Genomic DNA, 22786 nt, shown 5'->3' with positions numbered 1-22786 from the left:
GTATTATGGTTAGGAGGGTCTGGGGGGGGGGGGGGGCAAACACTCTTCTTTCTCCCTTTTTCAGATTTCTCATTCAGCTTAACTTGCTACTGAACCAGAGAACTTAAAGGTCTGCAGGGAGTCATTGGATCACTTGGTACTGCCAGCCTCTAGGGTTCATTTAATACATTGAAGAGCTGAGCATCAGAGGAAGAATAGCTGTGGTAAATGCTGCATCAGCTGTGGTAAACTACAACAATGTTGATAAATTCAATCTCCCATCATATTGGATGAGTCTTGGTACAAGTGTGGGGTTTGGGTGGGGGGGGGGGCTTAAATTGTCTGTCTTTTTTCCCATTGCAGCCATAAAATTGGCAAGAAAGCCTTCACTGTCAGTTGACCCGCGACTCGTGCTGAATTGCAGAGGGGAAAATCGCTTTGACAAGGGATTCTGGTATCGTGGTTTTATTATGGCTAAACGGATTTCGTGGAATAATACACCAATACAGTGTCGCTGTGGGGAATTTTGGGGATTGGGGAAACCAGACGTCTCTCTGTTCTAGTTTCAGCCTCGTGACCAAGAGAATCCCCGTGGTGACAGCATAATTAGCATCCAGGTGTCGGGTTTTCTTTTCCTGGAAGAACAAACTGTTTTGTTCTTCCAGGTTTTGCTTTTGCCCTAACTAGCAAAAACAAAAAGCAAAAGACTCCGGTGATGGCACTCCTGACTCTGTCGGGACGGGGTTCAATTCCCTGCGGTGTCTTGCTTTTTTAAAATAAGCTTTGTGGGGCTGAAAGTATATTTAATAACACTTCAACTTTAAAATGGCTTCCATAAAAGGACAATGTCTGGGTGGGGAAAATATTTGTATGGAAATGATCAATAAAACTTTAAAACAATGTCTCTGTTTTTGTCTCTGTTCTATCGATAATTACATCAATATTCTGTAAATGACTTGATGAGGTGGGCATAATGCATAAAGATTACTTGACATTGTATTCCGGCTGTCCTGTGATGATTAGCAACAGCTTTATAAACCTCATTTTGCAGTCTGTGTCCTGGACACGACCCTTCTTGAGGTCCATGTCACATGATAACAAATGGAAGAGGTGAGGTCAGGAAAGAAGACCTGAGGGGAGCAGGCATCCAACAAAAGTCATCCTTGCTCTGGATCCTCTTTAGTACAGCAGCATAAAACAGTCCAGCTATTGCTGTATGTTTTGATCTCAGCTCTTCTATGAGATAACTATGCAGAGTATCATGAACAATAACAGCTAGCTCTAAAGTAGCATTTTGCTATACATGTATGTTATTTTTGGGGGAGGATGGGAGGGGGGGTTGTGGTGTTTTGTTTTTTTAATGACACTGAAGAGCAGGATGTCTGATCAAGCTTAAAAGAACATGAATAAGGAAAACTTATTTGTAGACTTCAGCTATATGTTTTGTTGTGGGAAGTGTCACAACCTCATCAGGCAAATGGCAATAAAGGAAAGCGATGTCAAACCTTAAACAGTTTATTTAATTAGTTGGATATGTGGGAATGTTTCATACAATGCGCAAACAAAGAAGTTCATATTGTATTCTTGGGTATTGTATTACTTGTGGCCTGTGACAAAACCAGTAGATTCAATGTTTCTTTCATTGAATCTACCAAAAGTAACAGTTTGAGAGATATAAAATATTATTTTTGCATTAACAAGGTATTATTTTAGGTTGCATCAGTTTACCCTTCCTGTTAAAAAGGTGTTTTTCCTTCCCACCATTGTTCGTAGCGGGACATCTGAAGTTTATATATATTGTAGAGTCTCTACATTACGATATAACGTGTATTGAAGTGACTGTTTTTGTGAATTGGTTCGTATACATAAAATGTAGTTTAAGAAAAACAACTCACAATGGTGTGAATTGTGTGTATCTTTAAAATATTTTTGTAAAATGGACAAGTGGAGGACAAAAGAAGTAATCTCAAGCATAGAAACTATCCACATTAGATGAAGACTAAAGTCAAATTCTTAAGAAATAGGAAAAAAAAAAATCCAGCAAAGTCCTAAAATTGGACTCTAGAGATCATCAGACCCTTCAGATGATTCATTCACCGTTTGATGAAGTCTCATCAACAGTGAGCACAGTGAGGGTCTACAGCCATCTGTAAAACACGGTGGAGGCGGCATACTGTACCTTGTTTGGAGAGAAATATAAGGAAACGAAGAGTGGCCCAAGACTTTTTGCACATTAATAATGTATTTGATCTATTTGTTCTGTTTTTAACAGATGAAGTTTATGGTCCTAGTCCTGTCTGAGCTGAAAAAGGTTCACTACGTTTACTTGCTCTCTTCACATTTACATTGCATCTAATAAAAAACAACACAAATTATCTTATAAAAATATATCAGAGACATATGCTGAGTAAGGATGTCAGCTTTGACTTTAGATTTTTTTTCATACTTATAAGATCTTAAAAGTCCAACTGACTTAGCAGTAGATGGCTCTGATTCTGACCAAGGAAATCAGCTTGGCATGGTCAATAACTTCCTTTAAGGCATGTCTAAGAACACATATTTTTATGGAAAAATTAACTTTATTGCCCTTCATATTTTTTAAGGATTTAATTAGTTTGATTGCCTTTGTGAAGCACGTTTTAATCTGTAATAGAGAAGTATTCATCGGAATTTATATTTTGCTACACATATTGCAACCGTTTTTTGGACAGGTGACGTTTTTTTAATCGACATTATTTTATTACTACCCAAAGTTCAGTTTGAGGCTTTAATTTGGTGAGAGAACGAGTGAGGGGAATTTATATATAATAAATTAAGTCTTTTATATATTTTTTTTTTCTCAAAAACCTGAGTAAGCTTAACTTCTTGTGGAACTAATAGGCCGAAAAGTCGTTTCTGCGGAGGCATTTAACATCCGTGCCAGTCGCTAGCTAGCACTGTGTAGTTCACCTGTCGCTGTGTGTTTGATGAAGTGCGGAGCTAAGGGGAGATGTGGTCCTTTTTCGCTAGGGATCCCGTGAAAGACTTTGCGTATGAACTTCTTCCAGACAGCCAGGAAAAGTCCGGAATATGGACTCTACACCGGGGAAAGCGAAAGGTAAAAGCGGCATCCCGCTGCTGCTGATGCACTAGCAGTCAGCGTTAGCTCGATCGGTTGTGGGGCCTGCCAATAAGCTGACAAGTCAGCTTTAGAGCTTGATTTAGCCTTCAGATTAAATGTCAGCTCTGTTAGCGTTTTTCGGGTGTTTTTCATTCATTCATTCATTCGTTCAGTCAGTCAGTCAGTCAGTCAGTCAGTCAGTCTTGGTAGTCTTTTTTTTTTTTCTTTTGCTTGGTCTGTCTGTCTGATAATTGTCGCTGACTAGCCTAGCTCAGGGTTTTTGTTTACCCCCAGAGGCAGACACGTATTTCTCGCCACGTCACCCGTTTTAGCCGAGTAACGGCTCTTATTTGAGCTGTTTTAAAGTTAATGCTTTATTTCAGGAATGAAAGATTCCGTCTTAACTGCAGACAGCACTGCATACAACCCACTGCTTCATTATTATCACCGAGAAGCGGAAAGCTATAATCTCAGTGTCATCATCTTCACCGCGGGCAGCCGAGCCCAAACTTCCTACTTTCGTCATCCTCAGTCACATTAAATGTCTTTTCAAAATTCTGTATACAGTATTGACAGTTACTTCTTACTGGTAATATTTTCTGCACGATGGCTACATTTATATCTATATTTAATACAGCACGGATGTAAGGCCACGATACTGTTCACATCAGTCCGATGAAATGGGAGTGTTGGTGTAAGTCAAGCTAGTACATAATTTACCCTAATTTCTGGAATTTTGATTGTAGGGTGAATGTAGATTTTTTTCCTATTATAATTGCTTAAATATAGCTATGATAATATTACCTGTAAATTTATAACACCAGTGAAATATTACAATGGAAGGAAAATGGGAGTAGTCTGTTTGAAGAGGATAGCTTCACTTCAGATTAATTTAGTTTTATTTGTATAGCACCAAATGACAACAACAGTGGCCTCAAGGGCTTTACACTGTAAGGTAAAGACCCTATGATATTAGAGAAAAAACCCAGCAGTCAGATGATCCCCTGTGTGCTGTACTTGGCTGTAGTGTGAAGTAAGAAATGTCCGGCAGAACCAGGCTAAGGGTGGGGCAGCAATCTGCCATGATCAGTTAAAGTTGAAGAAAAAGAGAAGAGAATGGATAAAGTAGAGTATAGAGAGAACAGGGCAAAACAGAAAATACTGGAGAGACACAAAATTAAATGGCATGCAAGTAGTAATGTCTGTTAGTAACATGCATACTCAAGTTGGAGTAAAATTTTAGACTTGGACTACAACCACAAAATATTGGCTTAATTAAGAGCAATGGAGTAATTATAACTGGCTGCTCTTACTCCAATCTTTCTCCTCAGACCACTGGAGAGCCAGTGTCTGTGTTTGTATACGAGGTGGCTCAGGGCACAGAGCAGCAGACCCAGCTCGCCAAGGCTGCCTTCAAGCGTATGAAGACCCTGCGTCACCCTAACATCCTGGCCTATGTTGATGGGTTGGAGGTATGTATTTTATTGTGACTTAAATTTAACAGAAACCACTTTGCTTTAAACACACTTTTCTTTATATTTAGAGCTGAGATTCCATGTTTTGCTGTAATTGTCATATAATTAGTTGTGTCTCATTTCTGTCATCTGCTCTTCTCTGCATATTAAACATTAAGACAGAGGTGAGTGGGAATAGGTTCCTGTAGGTTTATAGTAGTTTTATAGTAGTTATAGTGAGTGAAGTAGCAGACAATTACACAGCTTTCTCTTTGGTTTTTAATGAGAGTGTAATTGACACACTATTCACTATTAGCTCAACTAAGGATATGATTTTACCCTTTCATCTGGAGAATCTATCCAAGGAATATGACCAGCAAACCATACAGCATTAGCTAATCATTTATTTAACCAGGGCAGGGCTCGCAAAATTTCTAAATCCCTGGTAGCCCTTCGGCACTCTTCAGTTTTTGGTAGCCCAAAATAAATTTAAGTAGCCCGAATTTAAAAAAAAAAAAAAAAAAAAGCAATTTTTTTTTATGTTTTGTTTCCGTTACAATATTATACATTAAAGTATAATATTGTAACGGAAACAAAAATTAATCAAAAAATTGTTAAAATACAAATCACAACAACTGTATAAAAATTACAATCATCAACTCAAATACTTGGTTCTCATTGAACAGAAATTTCTATGAACTTGTAAGAACTGTGTAGGACATGAATCAGTCTGTGTCAGATCCTGAATCTGAAATTTCCACTGGAGTCACAGGTAAGAGGCAAGTGGAACCAAGATTCTAGGACATTTGCTATTTGAAGTTTGCAAAGACTGCTAAATTTTGCCAATGGTAGTTCACTCTTTGCAACATAGTACGCTGTTTTAAACAGCTTTTTCAGGACTTCTTCTTGTGCTTGGTTTATTTTTAGTATGTTTTTTTGCAATTGCTGTTTGTTCTGGGAAAGATACTGCAGACTGAGCAATAATGCATTTCTTGCATTTCTCATAGGTTCTAATGGGGTCTTTCTTAAAATCACTGGTCCCAGTAACAAAGGCGCTTGTTGACTCAGAAATTGAATGAAACTCACAACACACCTGGCAGAACATCATGTTATTTAGCTCGTCATATTCCAGCCACAGAAATTCTTTTGTCCATGAAACCAAAAAAGCTGCACTTTTTTTTTTTTTTTTTTTTTTTTTGCTTCATAGTCTGATTTTTCATAACTTTTCCATTTTGTGATCGGCTTTTCTTTGGCTGCCCCTTCTTCACCCTGACCTGTCTTATTTGGCTGAGCAGAACTAAAATACCGGCTTAAATCCTGCTGCTTTTACACACACACCTGCATAACGGTCAGCGATTCTCTGCGCGATCAACCTCTCACATGTTTAAGCTTGCTGCGGGAGATTTCACTTGTCATGTCTGAATAGTAAGCTAATGAGTGATAAGACGATGCCAGAGGAATTGGTGCGCAATTAATCGTCACTCACCAATCAGTGCTGCCGCTCTCTACACACCGTTCGCGTGATTGCAAAGTGAAAGCAAAAAACAAGAGCAAATTCTAACGCGATTTCAATATGTCACATATTGACAGTGGCTCATTGATGCTACATTTTCAAAAGAATGCAAAAGCACTGACATATATTTTCCTATGATAGCCCGACGGGCAGGGCTGAGATAGATTTTGGTAGCCCGACTAGAAAAATCGCTAGCCCTGGGATGTCGGGCTAGCGATTTTGCAAGCCCTGCAAGGAGTCTCTTGAGAGAAAACATCTTTCACAAAGACACCTGGCAATGAAAGTACACAATGGCAAGGTTGGAAAATGATACAATCAAGCAGAGGAAAAACAGTCAGTAGATAAAAATAGAGCATGTTGAAGAACTGGTGCATAATCAAATATCCAGCAAAGCAATGGTAATCGCTTTTTCTTCTAAAATATCTGTGATCTGAACTCTCCAATATTCAGTAAATTTAGTATTAATTTATAGCATGTTTTTAATAGAGATCTGATGGGAAAATGCTGTGATGTATAAATGTGCTGTGCATATGATAGATAAATGCAAAAACTGTTGTGGAGAAGCTGTTTTCCTATGTCAAGTTATTGTTTAATGCAGTGACATAGAATAGTTTTGAAGTATAGTTTTGCTTTAATTTTTTTTCCTTTCTTAGTTGATTGATGAGCTTGGTGTGGTTGTTACAGACAGAGAAGAGCCTCTACCTGGTTACTGAGCAGGTTACACCCCTGGCAGCCCATCTGAAGGCACGGGCAGAGAAGGGTGGTGTTGGGGAACTGGAGATCTCATGGGGACTCCATCAGATAGTGGTAAGGACAGGAGAGTTGAGCTGTTTGTGGCATCTGTCCTCTATTAGTCGTCTCTCACCGTCTCTTCCTCTGTTTGCTTACAGAAAGCTCTGAGTTTTCTCATCAATGACTGCCATCTGCTCCATAACAACCTGGGCATATGGGCTGTTTTTGTGGATCGAGCTGGAGAGTGGAAGCTAGGAGCCCTCGACCATGTGGCCCCTGAGCAGGGAGACCCAAGTGGGGTCTCGCTCCCTGCACCAAAGGCAGTTTACCCAGACATGGAGAAATATGACCCACCAGAGATGTCTAACAGCAGTGGAGAGAAATGGTGAGTGTGACATTTAGAGAAAAACTACCTGATGCGCTTTGGCTGCACCCTTTTGCACTGACCTGTGTGTATTTTTGTTACAGGGCAGGAGAGGTGTGGCGACTAGGTTGCCTGATTTGGGAGGTGTTCAACGGGCTGCTGCCACGTACTTCTTCCCTCCGTTCCCTGGGAAAGGTTTGTGTCTTCAATTGCTGTTTATCCAAACACCTTATGATTAAATATTGTCCTTGCTCCTTGGAGTGCATGCTCTTATTTAAGAAAAATGCAGCTTTTAGGAATATTTAGATTATGATGGTTGTTGTTTAAATGAAATTACATGATTCTGCTTATGTAAAGAATCAGCAACAATAGACTGAACATATAGTGGGATAGCAGGGCCCTTAAATAATACATATGTCATGGTTAAGATCAACTGGAGAGAAACCCAAGAATCTGATGATCTAATATGAACCCGCGTTTGGTGCCACCAGGGAGAAAAAACTGTGAAAACAGGACGAAAGATAAACCACAGGAAAGAGGAAACAAAAGTTAATGGCTTGCAAACATGACTGGAGTGGAGAAGTGCTCAGTGCATCATGGGAAGCTCTCTAACAGTCTGAGCCTATAGCGGCATAAATAAGCGATAGTTCCGGGTCACCTGATCCAACCCTAATTTTAAGATTTTTCAAGAATTTATGTTTTAAGCCCAATCCTAAAGTAGAGAGCATGTTCTATGAGAGAGTGGCCTGATAGCTGAAGGCTCTGCATCCTGTGTGCTTTGAGTGCTCTGTCAGAATAGTGTGTTAATGAGGTCTTTAAAATATGAAGGGGCCTGCGAGGAGAAGCTCTTATGAAGGAAATGTGATCTCTCGTTGCGAGCTTTAGTCTTAGTGCTGTTGCTTCATAGGCTCACTGACAGCTGAAGATAGATTTTTTTATTTTTTTTATTTTTTTTTGTCATATGAGAAAAAAAAAAAGGTATAAGTCAAGTTTATTGTTTTTTTTTTTCTTTCTTTCTGTTCCCACAGATCCCCAAGGTTCTGGTTCCCCATTACTGTGAGCTGGTTGGAGCCAACCCCCGGACTCGGCCAAACCCTGCCCGGTTTCTCCAGAACTGTAGAGCCCCAGGGGGATTCCTGAGTAGCAGCTTTGTGGAGAGCAACCTTTTCCTGGAAGAGATTCAGGTCTTACACAGACTTTTGTTTGTGTTACAACTACAATAAAAACATTCTAGTCAAGTCAGAGCATGAAGTATTAAAACAGAGGTTGATATTAATCAAAATCCCAAACAGATTGATGGCATTTGGCTAAACAAGTTTAATCTGGACACCATGCCTCGCTTTAGTCCAATCATCTATTGCAGAAATTAGATGATCTCTTTAAAACGATCCTTTCTAGATCAAGGAGCCAGCCGAGAAGCAGCAGTTCTTCCAGGATCTGAGTGACAATCTCGATTCTTTCCCTGAAGACTTCTGTAAGCACAAAGTCCTGCCTCAGCTGCTCACCGCTTTTGAGTTTGGCAATGCAGGCGCTGTCGTCCTCACACCACTCTTTAAGGTAAATCCCAACTCCCGAGGCGACTTTAGACCCTAATTAGAAACAGACAGTGAAGCAGACAATAATCATCAGTAAAATCATTCTCGAGACAAGTTGAAAAATGACATGATTGTAGCTATATCTGTGCACTTCTTTTTCTTCCATCTCTCTCTCTTCCTCTGTTTTTCTAGGTGGGAAAATTTCTGTCAGCAGAAGAGTACCAGCAGAAAATCATCCCTGTCATTGTGAAAATGTTCTCCTCCACAGACCGAGCTATGAGGATACGACTTCTGCAGCAGGTGTGGAATATTCTTTTGGTTTCCTTGCAGAGGTAATTATGTGTAAGATTTTAAAAACAAGTTCTGCACAAAACAGTTTTGTTCTTTTTAAATATTGACTAGTTTCAGAGATTTTTCAGTGATTAGGGTGAATATTGCCGAGATGGTGTTCTTATTTATTTTACGTTTTTAATATAGAGTTCATATTTAATTTTATGGTATGTTATTTCTAGCATGGAAAGAGAAACATTGGTTAAAAGAACAGTAAAACATAACAAACAGTTGTTTAATCACATGCCTGTCCAGCTGTTTTTATCTCTGTATTAAATAGAGATGGACCGATCCGATATTACGTATCGGTATCGGTCCGATACTGACCTAAATTACTGGATCGGATATCGGAGAAAAATAAAAAATGTAATCCGATCCATTAAATATCACGAAAGCACCTCACAAAACTTGCAACACGCCGTAACTCACCTCAGAACGTTAGCACGTCGGAGCAGTATGCATCACGTGATAGAGCGGCTGTGGCATGCGGGACCTGTGGTCTGGATAGCATTTGGAGCTTCGCTAGCAACCCGGCATTTCATCTCTGACAAAGTTATCCCGAGAGAAGTAAAGCAAGTGTGTAAGTCCATCTCTGAATGTAAAGCATTCCTGCGTTAAGCTTAACAAGCGACTGCCTCTTCTTGCTGCTACTTCAATCATGAAACTGCTTAACGATCAGCTGATCGGCTTTTCTGTCGCGAGTCCATCTCTCGTGTTTGTTTTTGGCCCACTTTGCACCAGAAAGAGGAAACCAGCGGCTGAACAACAGCAGCACGTTTAAGCTTGATAAGCTGTTGTTAGAATTTATTTATTATTACTTTCTACTCCAGGATCTTTTTCTACGTAGCTGACGGCTGGTAACTGTGCAGGGGCGGATCTAGCAAAGTTTAGCCAGGGGGGCCGATAGGGCATTAACAGGGAAAAGAGGGCACAAAGACATACTTTTCTTTCTTATTCTCATTTAAAATGTCGAGCTTTTAATAAATAATTATCTGACACCCAAAGTTTTAATTTGATGTAAAATGAATAGAAGTCCATTACTGTATATAGTGACTATTAAGTCTAATATATATACCCTAGTAAGCTATAGTACTTTTTCCTTTGGGAAGGTACCATCTGTGCAGTCTGCAATTTTGTTGAAGAAAGATGTTGAATCTATTTAATATTTCTTGAAAAATAATTGATTTCTGTGCATTTTTTTTCACACTGCATCAAATTAAGGTTGATTACGTCGATTAAGCATCATGAGGTGGAGCGTGAGGGGTGGTTCCCTATTTTTTATTTATTTATTTTTGTTGCTGGGAGTTGGAACCCTATTAGTTAGGTTGCTTAATATTTACGCTAAGTACTCTTTAAAATACCAGAATAGGGAGGATGGTGTAGGTTTAAGTTTATTAGATTGATCAGTATTGCTGAACTATGAAACATTTTTTTTTTGCATACAGGTATAACAGAATAGCTTTAGTGTAGTTGTTGTTTTAAACTTGAGTATGAACTTATACAAAATGCAGCAAGATATTTAAAAAAACAGTTTTGTTGATTTAAAAGACACTATATCGGATTCATATCGGTATCGGCAGATATCCAAATTTATGATATCGGTATCGGACATAAAAAAGTGGTATCGTGCCATCTCTAGTATTAAAGAATAAAACCATTTATCTTTTACTCACCCTAACTCTGTCTCTGTCTTTCTCAGATGGAGCAGTTCATTCAGTATTTGAATGAGGCTGCAGTGAATTCCCAGATTTTCCCTCATGTTGTTCACGGCTTCACAGACACAAACCCTGCTATCAGGGAACAGACTGTGAAGGTAGTTTTCACAATTAAACACAAGCACAATATAACAGGCGTTATCTCATACATATAGTACATGACAGATAGCATCCTAAATATGCTCTCTTCCCCCTCCCCCCCAGTCTATGCTGCTGCTGGCTCCGAAGCTAAATGAGACCAACCTGAACCAGGAACTGATGCGTCACTTTGCCCGGCTCCAGGCTAGAGACGAACAAGGCCCAATCCGATGCAACACCACCGTCTGCCTGGGAAAAATCGCCTCCTACCTCAACGCTGGGGTAAGGCAGACCTGCATCACTGTGTAAAACTTAAAAAAAAAAAAAAACAAAACAGAAAGACTGAGATCAGTGCTCAGTAAAGAATTTAATTGTCTCACTGTTCACAGACTCGACAGCGCGTTCTGATTTCTGCCTTCTCTCGAGCCACAAAGGACCCGTTCCCTGCGTCGCGCTCTGCTGGCGTGCTGGGCTTTGCGGCTACACACAACTACTACAGTGTAACGGAGATTGCTGCCCGTATCCTGCCCACCCTGTGTGCTGTTACTGTTGACCCCGATAAGAGCGTCAGGGATCAGGTAGGGCTGGGTGATGTGAGGAAAATCGAATATCACAATATATAGATAGAGCTATAGATAGATGTGTATATATATGATTGCAGTATGTTCAAATAACCTTCAAAAACAAATGTTGTTTTTGGCCATATGTTGCCTACAATTGCACTGGTATACTCATTCAAATCAACCATTCAGTATTTTTTTTTTCTATACTTTGAATACAAAAAACCAGAATGAACTGAAATGTATTATTTTAACAATTTCTTTTTAACAAACATCAGTTGCACACGGAGGCTTTTCACAAATGGCTAATCATAGCAACAAAAAAGCAAGAATCAAGCAGGAATTCAAAATAAGACAAAATAAAACAAATGAATTTAAAAAGGTGCTCTTTTGTGCTTACAAGATAAAAAATGTGATGACCTGAAATTACAGAAACAAAAGTCTAGATAATGACTATTAAAAACTCAGCGAGTCAGGTATTCGACTGCTGGAGATATGTGGTTTCATGGTTTCTCACAGCTTGTACTCTTGCGTTGGTTTGTAGTGTTCCTTAGTTTTACCTGTAACTATGCCAAGAATGTTTTAAATTTATTTGTAGTCTTTTTGATCCTCGATCTTACAGCTGTTTTGAAGACTTGCATGCAAACCAGCGGTTGATGCTGTGTACCAGCAGTGGTGGTGGAGTTATCAATCTTGCAGCATTTAACTAAAAATAAAATGTGCAAGAACATTTCAGTTAAATGACATTAAATTAAAAATAGACTTTAGAAAAAAATAACATTAGTTGAAACAATATTGTGCACAAAGCTAAAATACAAATATGGTTTTACGGTTTTAGATTTTGTTAATTCAGTCACATTTGTCAAACGACTAGTGCAAGAAGGGACTATTTGCTGAAACTGGGATGTCTACATGTCTTGGTGCTTGTTCTGAACCTCTAATTTTGCCTGTCTCTTTCTCCGTGTCAGGCATTCAAAGCCATAAAGAGTTTCCTTTCCAAACTAGAGACTGTGTCAGAAGACCCCAGCAAGCTAGCTGAGATCGGTATGTAACTATAAACTGCACTGGAAATCTTCCCTCAAACTAGAAACTCCATGCTGTGTAGTTGTTTCTTTACCATGAATAGAGTTTGAGAAAAAGAAACAAATAATCCTGTAACTATCTCAGATGGCTTTAATCAAATTAATAGACACATTTTATATGAAAACTTAAACGTAACAACTCTGTTTTGTGTATCCTGCAGAAAAGGACGTAGCATCGTCTGCTCAGCCTGCAGGTGCCTCGTCCAGTTGGGCTGGCTGGGCTGTGACAGGCATGAGCTCGCTCACTTCTAAGCTGATCCGCAATGCTCCAGGGACGGAGGGGGGTACAGGCACTGAGGGAGGCGGACCTGCCGCTAATGCCACCAGCCCCACTACTCCCCCTAGTGCCAGTGATGGAACAGCCGCAACAGGTGAGGTGGAACCACAGCACCCTGCCTTTTTAAAAAAAAAAAAAAAAAAAAAGATTTACATACACTAACATGCATATTTAATCTAAATAGAATCATCTAAAGAATCTCAACACTGGAATAAGTGTATGTGTCTATAATAGTGGGACTGCTGGTGCTGGGAGGTGTCAGCTTCCTTTTACAACACAAAGCCTTCATCTGTCAATACAGATCTAAGACTTTATTGACTGACCAACGCGTTTCAGCTTGTGACCTTCAGATGACCCTGATGAGGCCACAAGCCAAAATGCCTTGGTCAGTCAATAAAGTTGTTCCTCTTCCCTTTAGGTGTTGCTGGAGTCCCTGCATTGTGCTTTGATAGATCTGTAACTTCAGGCAAGTCAGTGGATCTCACAGAATAGAATAGAATTCATTGCACAAGTACAAGGCAACAAAATGATGTTTGCGTCCATCCAGAAGTGCTTTAGCAAAAATATAGATATATTACAGAATATAGATCTATTATAAATGTGTTACAATGTACACGGTACTATGTTATCAATTTACTATAGCTATAAGTATGTACAGGCTATAACTGTAGTGAGTGTACAAGCTATATGCAGGCTATGAACATGTATACTTATGGTTATAAATATGAAAAGCTATAGCAGATCCCCGCTTAGCAGTTTAAAACCTGTGTGTAGCAGCAGAATAACGGCCTCTGTATCCCAGTTACTATTCTTTAATTTATTAAGTGTTCCCACACAAATCAGTGCCTTGAATCAGTGTCTCACATTAAAACGTTTCTTTCAATCTCAGGTTCTCAAGACAAAAATCAACAAGCCTCCCTGACTCACCACGGTGCCTCTAGTCGTGCCAACCAATCACAGACTCTTGAAGTAAGAGACAACAATGATGAGCCTGTAGGAGACCGCTGGGATGAGGAGGAGGACTGGGGAAGTTTGGAGGTAGGGAGAAAATAGTTAGGATATGTATTGTGCATAAATGGAAGATTATGGTCTCACATAATTATAATTTGAAATCACATAAATTGACTGCACGTTTCCTCAAAGGAGCCAGAGAAAGCTCAGACTGAGCCCGATGACTGGAACACCGACTGGTCAGGAATGAGTTCATCCAAAAAGAAGGTCAGACGGAAGATGCTAAGCAATGCAGTTATTTGACAGTCATTCCTTTTGTGCTCATTCTACTTCCTCTAATGCTGTGAGCACTGCTGATATTGTTAGATTACTGTGAGTCATATTAAACTATTAATCCTCCTAGTATAGTGTGCTGACTTGAAAGGTTCCCATTTACCTGTAATATATACTTGTATATGTTATTGAAAACAAATGTTTAAAAAAAAAATTCTCCACTGTAAAAACAAAAAAATAATTGGTCACATCTGGGGGGTGTATGTAGATGTGGAAAAATCAGCTGCAGCTGGACTCATTTCAGTTTTCTTCGCTGTGACGCAGGCGAGCCGCTCATCCACCTCCATGGTGGTGAAAAAACAGAGCTCCGACTGGAGCTCAGGCTGGGACGCCGATGACAGCTGGTCCAACGAGAAAGAAGGTCAGGGTCAGAGCTCTGCAGGCGAGGAAGGCTGGGGGAACGACTGGGGGGAGGAGGAGACCGACACAAGCTCGGCCAATAAAACGCTGCCCCTGCCCGAAGGTGTGCGGTTAGCCAGCGAGTACAACTGGGACAGCACGACAAAGGGCGCCAGTCAAAATGATCTGTTCGCCAGCGTGTCCCAGAGAAACACAGCCGGCATGTCTGCTGCCACGGTGAGAGCGCAGTGAGCCAAAAATACAGAAGTTGGTTTTCAGATTTGAGAGAAAAAAACAACGGAGTGTTAAATGCACTTTTGATTATGGCTTGAAAGTCTTACATGTGTATTAGAGGGAACACCAAACTTTATCCGATTTCATTGAAATGGCATTTTAACAGAGCACACCATAAAGCTGCAGTCACATGATCAGCCCTCAGCATCACGGTGGGCTTTTTTCTTCTTCTTTTTTACCTTCAAAATAAAATCGCTGTTGTTTAAGAAAAGGGCATTAACAGATCTATCTATCGATTGAGATCAAGATCACTAAATATTATATTATTTATTTATTTTTAAAGAATTAAATTAGATTTTTTTTTCTTCAGTAATTGTACATTGGCTTGATTAGGTTTGAATAACAGAGAATTATGTTTGTGTTGTTTTCTCAACGATAGTCTGGAGATGGCTGGGGCGCAGAGCCAACAGGAGACTGGGGAGCTGAGGAGAGCTGGGAGTCGGTAGATGGAAGCCAGGGTAAGTCCAACAACGAGGTTACCTTAATCAGAAATGAGAACCTGGATTGGCCTGATTGTAGAGACTCCACTCAGTTCGTACCTCCTTTCAGTCGGGCATTTTTAGCGTTTCCTGTGAGGCTTCTAAAAATATAGACCTGCAGTAATAAATCACAGAGCTGCCCCTTTATTTTTAGCTTATTCAGTAAAGGACCAGTGAAAAATCCATCATATGTCTGTTCACAATTCATAAGAATGACACCTCCTAGATCATTAGTCTGATTTTAGTGAAATTTGCTCACAATGATCAGCTGATAGGTCTTTAGTCAAACTGCTCTCAGAGCCAAGGTCACATTTTTTTGTTTTACAGGCAGTAGCATGTGAATTGTGATCGATCATGTGCCTCCTGAGCTACGATGTCATTGACATTCTGGTTTTATTTTCACTTAGGTCTCAGCAAGGCAGAGCTGTCCAAAAAGAAACGCGAGGAGAGGAGGAAGGAACTGGAGGCGAAACGGGCGGAACGAAAAGCTGCTAAAGGTCCTCTCAAACTGGGCGCGCGCAAGCTGGACTGATGAGGACCTAACAGAGTGGCACAAAGCAGCAGATCTAGGTTCCACATTCCACAAGTTAAGGACCAGAAAGAAGTGGCAGCATTAAAGAAAACTGACAGTCGCTAAAATGGAGAAGGCAGAGGAGAACCTTTCCTCTGGACGACTTTTAGTTTGGGGATTTTCTGTCTTTGTTCCTCTAAAAAAAAAAAAAAAACTGACACAGATAAAAGATGGAGACGGAGAGGAAATCTGGAGAGCAGCACCCCCTGCAGCAGAGGCCTGAGCAGGTTTCAGACGATGTCCCCCTCATTATTTTTTATTCATGACTCCCACAGTTGCTCTTGTAAACTATATGTACATAACTGGTGCATCCTGTCTTAAAAAAATGACTTTTTTAGAAGAAAAAAACCCACAAATATATATATATATATACGTAATAGAATTTTTCTTCACACATGTATTGTTGTGCTGAATGTTTTTCAGTACATGTGAACACACACACACACACACACACACACACTGTGGTTTCGAATGTTTTAATTCAGTTACAGACTAAGAATAAGTTCATGCATGCACTGTGTATTGTGTGGCCTAACAAAAGGCTTCATGGCAAGAAATTAAAAACGTGCTGAATTTACTTTGCACATGCAACACTGTATTTTACAGAAGTGACCCGACAGGTAACACAGGTGACTGCTTAGAGATCTTTAAATGATAAACATGCACTTTGGAGGAGCTGGGACATAGAAAGATGCAAATCCGGTGGTTTTAGGGCAAAATCAGGTGAGTTTGTAGCCTTGTGGTGGAGGCTATGTGAAATCGTCTGTAGTGCTTATGATCACCTTTTGGAATCACTTGTTTACCACCAAGTCATTTTAGGCAATATATGGTTTGGTATAGGTGAAGGAGAACCTTTTTATACTTTTGATTTTATTATTTGTGCCTTTAATTAATTGACGGGATCAATAACTCCACATTTAAACTGACACTTGAGAAGCGGACCTGGAATGCATTAAAGCGTACAGCGTGACCCTGTGTGGCCTGTCTGGGTCAGATATGGTATTTCTAGGTTTGGTCTTTCGAGCTAGACGTTTTATGGATGAGCCAGTTGACACAATCCGAACCCATCACCACTGGATCTAAAATCTGGGTTTTGGTTGTTCGGGTCCAGTTATGAAGAGGACTACGCTGCATTAGTCGAAAGAAATCCGGATGTTTTACTAAGAAAACAAATCATGTAGCATGTGAGCTATTCTGACGTATTAAATAAAGTTTCTTCTTCTATGCTTGTCTTCCTGTGTTTGAAGGTTAGTGAGTATGTTTGTATCTGTAATCTGAGTTCTGATAACACCTGCTGCTTTCTTTGTTAGCTCGTATAAAAGGGTCATTTCATATGAAATGAGTGAAACCTGAGAAAGGTTACCACCTGACTCCCACAGAATCACCTGATTTTTTTATTTTTATTTTTATTTTTTTTAAGCATACAATAACTTCAGTATGTTTAATGAGCCATGCAAAATTTTACTTTCCTGCCCTTGATGTATAAAGACTTTAGCACAGAATTTAATAATTTAATGTGTTATTTCCAATGGTTTTCTAACCCCCAGTAAATTCACAGCTGTAGGAGATAGCTGTGTGACATTTGTTATAAACAAGCTTCAAAACCTAAAGCCAACATCTTCAGAACAGTTTTTTTTTTCTCTTGGCAGTAACTCGATCGCTAATCATTAAAGGCCTCCCACGGTAAGATAGAGGGATCGTGTGTATTAAAAGAACGACTAGATAGATGTTTAACACTACTGCATGATGTGAAAACACTGATTGCTGGACTATGTTGTCACTGGTGGGGATGGTGTTGCATATAAATATGATGTATATCAGTTTCAGTAGTTTAGTAACTGTGACATAGAGTAGCAGAAGCAAGCACTGTTACCCTGCATGTTTTATTTGTTTTCTGAAAATTTATGTGATAAAAGATAAAAAGATGGATTTTGATGAAAACTTTGAAGGGTCATATCACTATTTTTAATAGAGGTTAAACTGCATCTAGCCCTGTTCACAAGTGCTGGGGGGAAAGTGCTATAGTTTAAAAATCAGCTGATTCTGATGGGGCCAGGTGGGAGTCTGTTACAGATTTCATGTGGAGTGACATCCCTGTCACAGGTAAATTTTTAGTTAAACTAGACTGCAGAGCAAGACCTAAATAATTGTGAGAGACATCTGTTAGATCAAAATAGGGAGGCCAGATGCCAACAAGTTTAAATGTGGGGCAAAAGCTGCACTTCTGTGAGATAGTGGGGCACGTGGACGATGCTGACAGGTTCAGTTACTGTGTACAGGCCCAATATATTGTATCTCCACTTCTTTTGCTTAGGAAATGCTGCAGGTTTATGAGAAAGTTTGTGTATTCTTAAAGTCTTTATGTAGAGCTGCTGCTCTCACTGGTTTATCCATAGATGGCAAAGCTTTTTTGAGTCACAATCAACAATAACACACACACACACACACACACACACACACGTCACTCCCCACCATATTTTCCTCTCTGTGCAAAACTGAAAAATAGCACAAAAAAAAGTGTCTCTTTCTCAGAAAATACCTCTGCTTCATTTTCTTCGTGGTCTTTTCCACTATATTCAAAATTTGCAGAGCTTGTAAGTGTCCCTGAAAGGTAAGATGTTAGTCAGTCAAGAACTAGTACAGATGTGGGAATTACAAATGCTGTGCAGTGATGTTTATCCTAGACATAGATCATAGACTTTTCCTTTGTGAAAGCTTCATTTGGTTTCAGGGATGAACAGAATTGGAAGTGCAAGAATGGTGCAGGGTGCCTTTGCAAAGACTTTAATGTAATAGGCTGTATTTAAGGGTCCAATGACAAGAATGCTATATCACACACACATTCCAGGCTATCATTGAGTCAAACAATTCATTTATTTAAAACTTGTTCAAACAGTGAAACATCAGAGGAACAGTGTAACACGATATATCTGTGAACTGTAGAAACATGTTGATCATGTAAGGTTTTTTGCTCTTTTTTTAAGAAATCCTACATAACCTAGCATAGAGACTCATTAGCTTAATATTGAGTATTCACTTATAGCACTTCCTATTTTCTCTCCCGATGTTTGATTATACCCATTTACTTTAAAACCATTTGTGAGTTTATAAAGTTATCATATATTATATAATCATAAATACCCTCCAACCGTCATCCCTCATGAGTCATTTCATTGATATGAAAACCACATATTTCATCTTCTGAGGAAAAACTGTCAAACTTGTGCTGTATGTACAAATTTTAAACAACCCCAAAAATACAAACTAGCCAGCCTTACATCATTTCCCCCCCCCCAAAAAACAAAACAAAAAGCAACATGAAGGACAGATAGGGGTGAAGCCGATCCCAATTTCCTGCTAAATCACACATAACTGCATGCAAGTTTGGCAGTGTTATTTATCTGCGACTGATTATGGCAGGCGCCAGTTAGGCTTTGCTGGTGATCTGCTAATCCAGACCCAAAACAAAAGAGGACGAAGGTTCATCACTGCGTTTCCTTGTTTTCGTTTTTGCTTCCTCCCAACCATCGTGCCAGCGCTAAAACACCCACACCCGCAGCCGCAGCCAAGCCTGCATACATGGCGACCTCTCCTGCCTTACACACCTGCAAGGAAAACATACATCATTGCAGCTAACGTGATTTATTTTTTTTGTTGAAATTTATAAAGTAGCAAAAAAAATTTAAATCCCCAACACTGCCCAACTTTTAAAAAAAAAAAATAACGATTTGAACTTTTAAAAGATTTTGGGCAGATTGGGTTTCAGTGAAAACATCTTCTAATTAAAAGATCATGACATTTATTTGTTCTTAGTGTCTGAAAGAAGCATTCCTGAAACAACACATCAGTGTTTATACTTAATGTACAAAGTTTGGAATAGGAGAAATCAAGTGGATGCAGAACTTGATTCAGTAAGAGCAGCTGACGCTCCTACTGAGCTTCACCTGCACTGGGAGCAGTTTAGAGTTTCACTTTCACTGCCTGTTAAGTTTCATTTTGACTCAGAGCCTTGTTCAGAAAAGGTAATGGGTGGACTTCAATGCACTTTAAGCAAATTCAACTAATCTTTGAAGGCTTTGTCTGTTTAGTTTCCAGGATCAGATACAATTTCACAATTTACACGTTTACTCACTGATGCTTAGATTTAAATATTAACTAAAGGTTGTAAAATCAGCGTACACAGACCTGCCCTGCCATGTCCCAGGCCCCAAAAGTTTCCTCTTATCACTGTATGCAGCACGTTGACTCCACTGATATCATTCCGCCCTTTAAAAGCCCTTCCCACTGTTACCTCACTCTTTAGTTTCTTACATAATCCTTTACCTTGTTAAATATGTGGTGACATTTTGATGTTTCGGTGTTGTATGAAGCTGGAAAGCCTCTTGTACCCTGCTTTGAATCCCTAACAGACAAATAAATTAACTGATATTTAATTACAGCTAATTGCAACTGATTGAGCCATTCATCATTTAGAAGATGGCAAACCTCCAGAGCAAACAGGAGGGGTGGAGCAAGCAATGTTTGGTATGAGAGATAATTTCCCAGCTGGTGTCACAGAAGAATGAAAGGATTCAAAGTTATAGCTATGAATGAATCTTTAATCCCCATGTTTGTTTTAACCCTGGAGAACCCATGGGGTCAAATTTGACCCCATGGTTTCCCTAGTAAACCAGTGGGGTTGGCTCTGACCCCATGGGTTCTCCATGGTTAAGAAATGAACTATTTCTTCTGTAAATTTGTTCTGGCTTTTTCTGCTATTTTTTCCTTCTTCACTGAAGATTTCTATTGTTTGAAACTTACACCGCCCAGCCTCCGCCACCGCCTGTGTGTCAGTGCTTTGTCTCACTTCGTGTTTTTATAGTGACACAAAGGATTGACGTGGTTGGGCCTACCTGCCGGGACTCCGCCTTGCCGTAGCGCAGCTCATTGACAAAATGCTCGCAGTTTCTCCTGACGACGCAGTACGGCAGCACCTGGCCCACCAGCCTGCGGGCCTCCCTCACAATGACACCAGGCGAGTGCGGCTCGTACTTCTTGTCCAGACTGTTGCTGATTTTCCACTCGTCAGTTCCCACCACGTCCCACAGCCCATCTTTCTTCACCAATGCCTTCTCAGTTATGACAGACATCACGCTGCTGGAGCCGGCATCCGGGACCTCAGCTGGGGACAAAACCCACTCAGTTTACATGCTGAATATTGCAAGAGTTTGTGTTTTGAGTTGGCTGTACCCCAACAAATAATTTACATTGTGTTCTGTCCTGAAAACCCACATCACAGAATCTGCATGTGGCCTCTCAGATAAGCTGCCTTTTGTTTTCAGTGATGGGGTTTGGGGGAAGGAGTCCAGACAGTGTGTGTGTATATGTGTGTGTGGAGGGACTCACAGGGTGGTGCCAAGTGAACAACGAAGCCATCGCCAATGTACACAGCCCAGTGCTGGTAAGAGCCACGAAAGATCTCGATTAAATCCCCAGGCTCTGGCTTTTCGTCATACTTGGATTAGAAGAGAGGGGAAAAATGTTTGAATTTCCAAAAGAGTGTGTTTCTCAATAATTGCAGCACATTTGACCCGATCACGCTGACTCGCTTTAAATAGAAATCAGCTTGATGTAATAAACAGCTCTGAGGCTATAAATGCCATCACATTCTTTTACTAACCAGTGTTGGGGCCATGTCAGCCTGTCTTTGGTCTGCGAACTTCCGATTTGTTGGACTTCCTGACGACTTTCAGCTGTAGGGATTAAAGATAAATAAATAAATAAAAGTACACATCAGATTTAAGCACACCACGTGATACATAATGAAAGTAAAAGACCGATAAATCTAATAACACTTTAACTATCTGTATGTTTTTGCACACCAAACCGGGCTAGATCCTTCCTGAGCTGAACAGCGCCCCTCTTAAAAACAGCTGCAGGATTGTTGATGTTCCTAATAAACTGGCACATTTGCATAACCTCTTTCGTGGAAATAAACGCCAAAGAAGCGAATGTTAGAGAAAAGCTCGCACTTTTAGAGACTTATATATCAAAATAAGTCACAAAGAGTGTTTAAAAATCGCACACGAAGAAGATTAGCCAGAATTGGTCCGTGTTTGCATCACCCAAAAGCCGTGAGGTAACACCATCATTCACGCGACCCTCAGCTGTGGGAGGTCTTTGATCGGGTTAATTCCTTACCTGCAGCGACCAGACTCTTCTTCTCCTTCTTCTGTTCTTATTGCGGTTGTCAAAACGATCTCGAACCCTTTCGTTTTGAAATGAGAGACGTCGCCGACGCAAACATCAAAAGCTCACTCGCGAGCGATCAGCTGATTCGTGCGCGTGCTCAGTGCCCTTCAAAATAAACGCGTGGCAGTATTTTATTTGTCTTTTTTAAGCGTCAGGTGATTTTTAAGATGACTTTTAAGATGACTGATTGTTTAAGCAAGGTGCAAGAATATTACAAGAAAACGCGTGAATATTTAATGATGTGATAAAATTAAGTGTGAAGGAATCAAGAGTCTGCTTTTGTTTCAGCTACAAATACCTACACTTTTTATTTTCTTTCTTTCATAAATGTGTGATTTTATCATGGGTAAATTTCATTTAAAATATTTAATTTATGTATAATTTATTCGCATTTATTTTGTTATTATTTATTTTTGTTAATATTATTTTTATTTTACCTTTTTTGGTCCGGCAGGTGCTTGACTTTAAAGTCTAATTTCAACAAATAACGACATTTTCTTTCTCTTAAATCGCCGGTTTATTATCCGCCACCCCCTCTCTTTCTTCTTTCCGTGATCAGTTATGATGGCCACGCGCAGAAAAACACGCAACTCAACCTTTAGAACCCCCAACACTTTCGGTTTAAATATAACTGAGAACTAAATCTTCACGAGGATTTTTTTATTGCGTGACGACGTGACGACGTATGCTTGTTTGCTTCAGTAGGAAGTCAAAAATTGCTGGAGTTTATATTTGTACAGTTTAAATGTGGGGTGTCAAACAAGGGGATAGATCCGGCCCTTCTAAAGGTCCAGCCTGGCCCACTGGATGTCTTTACAATAAGCTTGGAGTTCTTGATGTGCTGATGGCAGGATTGTTAAACAGAAGGG

At 39.9% G+C, this 22786-nt stretch overlaps 2 protein-coding genes across 3 annotated transcripts; one reads left to right on the top strand and one right to left on the bottom strand.

Moving 5' to 3' along the window:
* The first annotated feature begins 2900 nt into the window (after window positions 1-2900).
* scyl1 (SCY1-like, kinase-like 1) lies at window positions 2901-16910 on the top strand. The gene is made up of 18 exons (XM_080900312.1): window positions 2901-3076; window positions 4411-4551; window positions 6731-6853; window positions 6937-7163; window positions 7247-7337; window positions 8171-8326; window positions 8541-8699; window positions 8870-8977; window positions 10707-10820; window positions 10927-11082; window positions 11190-11378; window positions 12329-12404; window positions 12604-12813; window positions 13609-13757; window positions 13863-13937; window positions 14268-14579; window positions 15016-15094; window positions 15523-16910. The coding sequence occupies exons 1-18, from the start codon at window positions 2969-2971 to the stop codon at window positions 15645-15647; spliced, it is 2598 nt and encodes an 865-aa protein (XP_080756438.1). The 5' UTR covers window positions 2901-2968; the 3' UTR covers window positions 15648-16910.
* A 1631-nt stretch (window positions 16911-18541) lies between these two features.
* LOC308408848 (phospholipase A and acyltransferase 3-like) lies at window positions 18542-22001 on the bottom strand. 2 transcript variants are annotated; one of them, XM_080901253.1, is made up of 5 exons: window positions 21867-22001; window positions 21346-21418; window positions 21072-21180; window positions 20579-20847; window positions 18542-19291 (listed from the first exon to the last, which is right to left on the bottom strand). In XM_080901253.1, the coding sequence occupies exons 2-5, from the start codon at window positions 21358-21360 to the stop codon at window positions 19172-19174; spliced, it is 513 nt and encodes a 170-aa protein (XP_080757379.1). In that variant the 5' UTR covers window positions 21361-21418; window positions 21867-22001; the 3' UTR covers window positions 18542-19171. The 2 variants fall into 2 exon arrangements, with proteins under 2 accessions (XP_080757379.1, XP_080757380.1); XM_080901254.1 differs by lacking the exon at window positions 21867-22001 and adding an exon at window positions 21548-21718.
* Window positions 22002-22786: the final 785 nt, after the last annotated feature.

This window comes from Rhamphochromis sp. 'chilingali', assembly GCF_963969265.1.
Source record: "Rhamphochromis sp. 'chilingali' genome assembly, chromosome: 13".
Taxonomy (NCBI): Eukaryota; Metazoa; Chordata; class Actinopteri; order Cichliformes; family Cichlidae; genus Rhamphochromis; species Rhamphochromis sp. 'chilingali'.
This window is presented reverse-complemented; position numbering and strand designations above follow the sequence as displayed.

What these genes read in the sequence shown, in the direction of transcription:
- scyl1 (XM_080900312.1), top strand. Translation starts at nt 2,969, where the DNA reads ATGTGGTCCTTTTTCGCTAGGGATCCCGTGAAAGACTTTGCGTATGAA. An exon ending in CCCTCCGTTCCCTGGGAAAG is followed by an intron (nt 7,338 to 8,170) that starts GTTTGTGTCTTC and finishes CTGTTCCCACAG; the next exon opens with ATCCCCAAGGTTCTGGTTCC. An exon ending in GTCGGTAGATGGAAGCCAGG is followed by an intron (nt 15,095 to 15,522) that starts GTAAGTCCAACA and finishes ATTTTCACTTAG; the next exon opens with GTCTCAGCAAGGCAGAGCTG.
- LOC308408848 (XM_080901253.1), bottom strand. An exon ending in TGTTCACTTGGCACCACCCT is followed by an intron (nt 20,848 to 21,071) that starts GTGAGTCCCTCC and finishes TTTTGTCCCCAG; the next exon opens with CTGAGGTCCCGGATGCCGGC. An exon ending in GCAAGGCGGAGTCCCGGCAG is followed by an intron (nt 19,292 to 20,578) that starts GTAGGCCCAACC and finishes TTTTCCTTGCAG; the next exon opens with GTGTGTAAGGCAGGAGAGGT.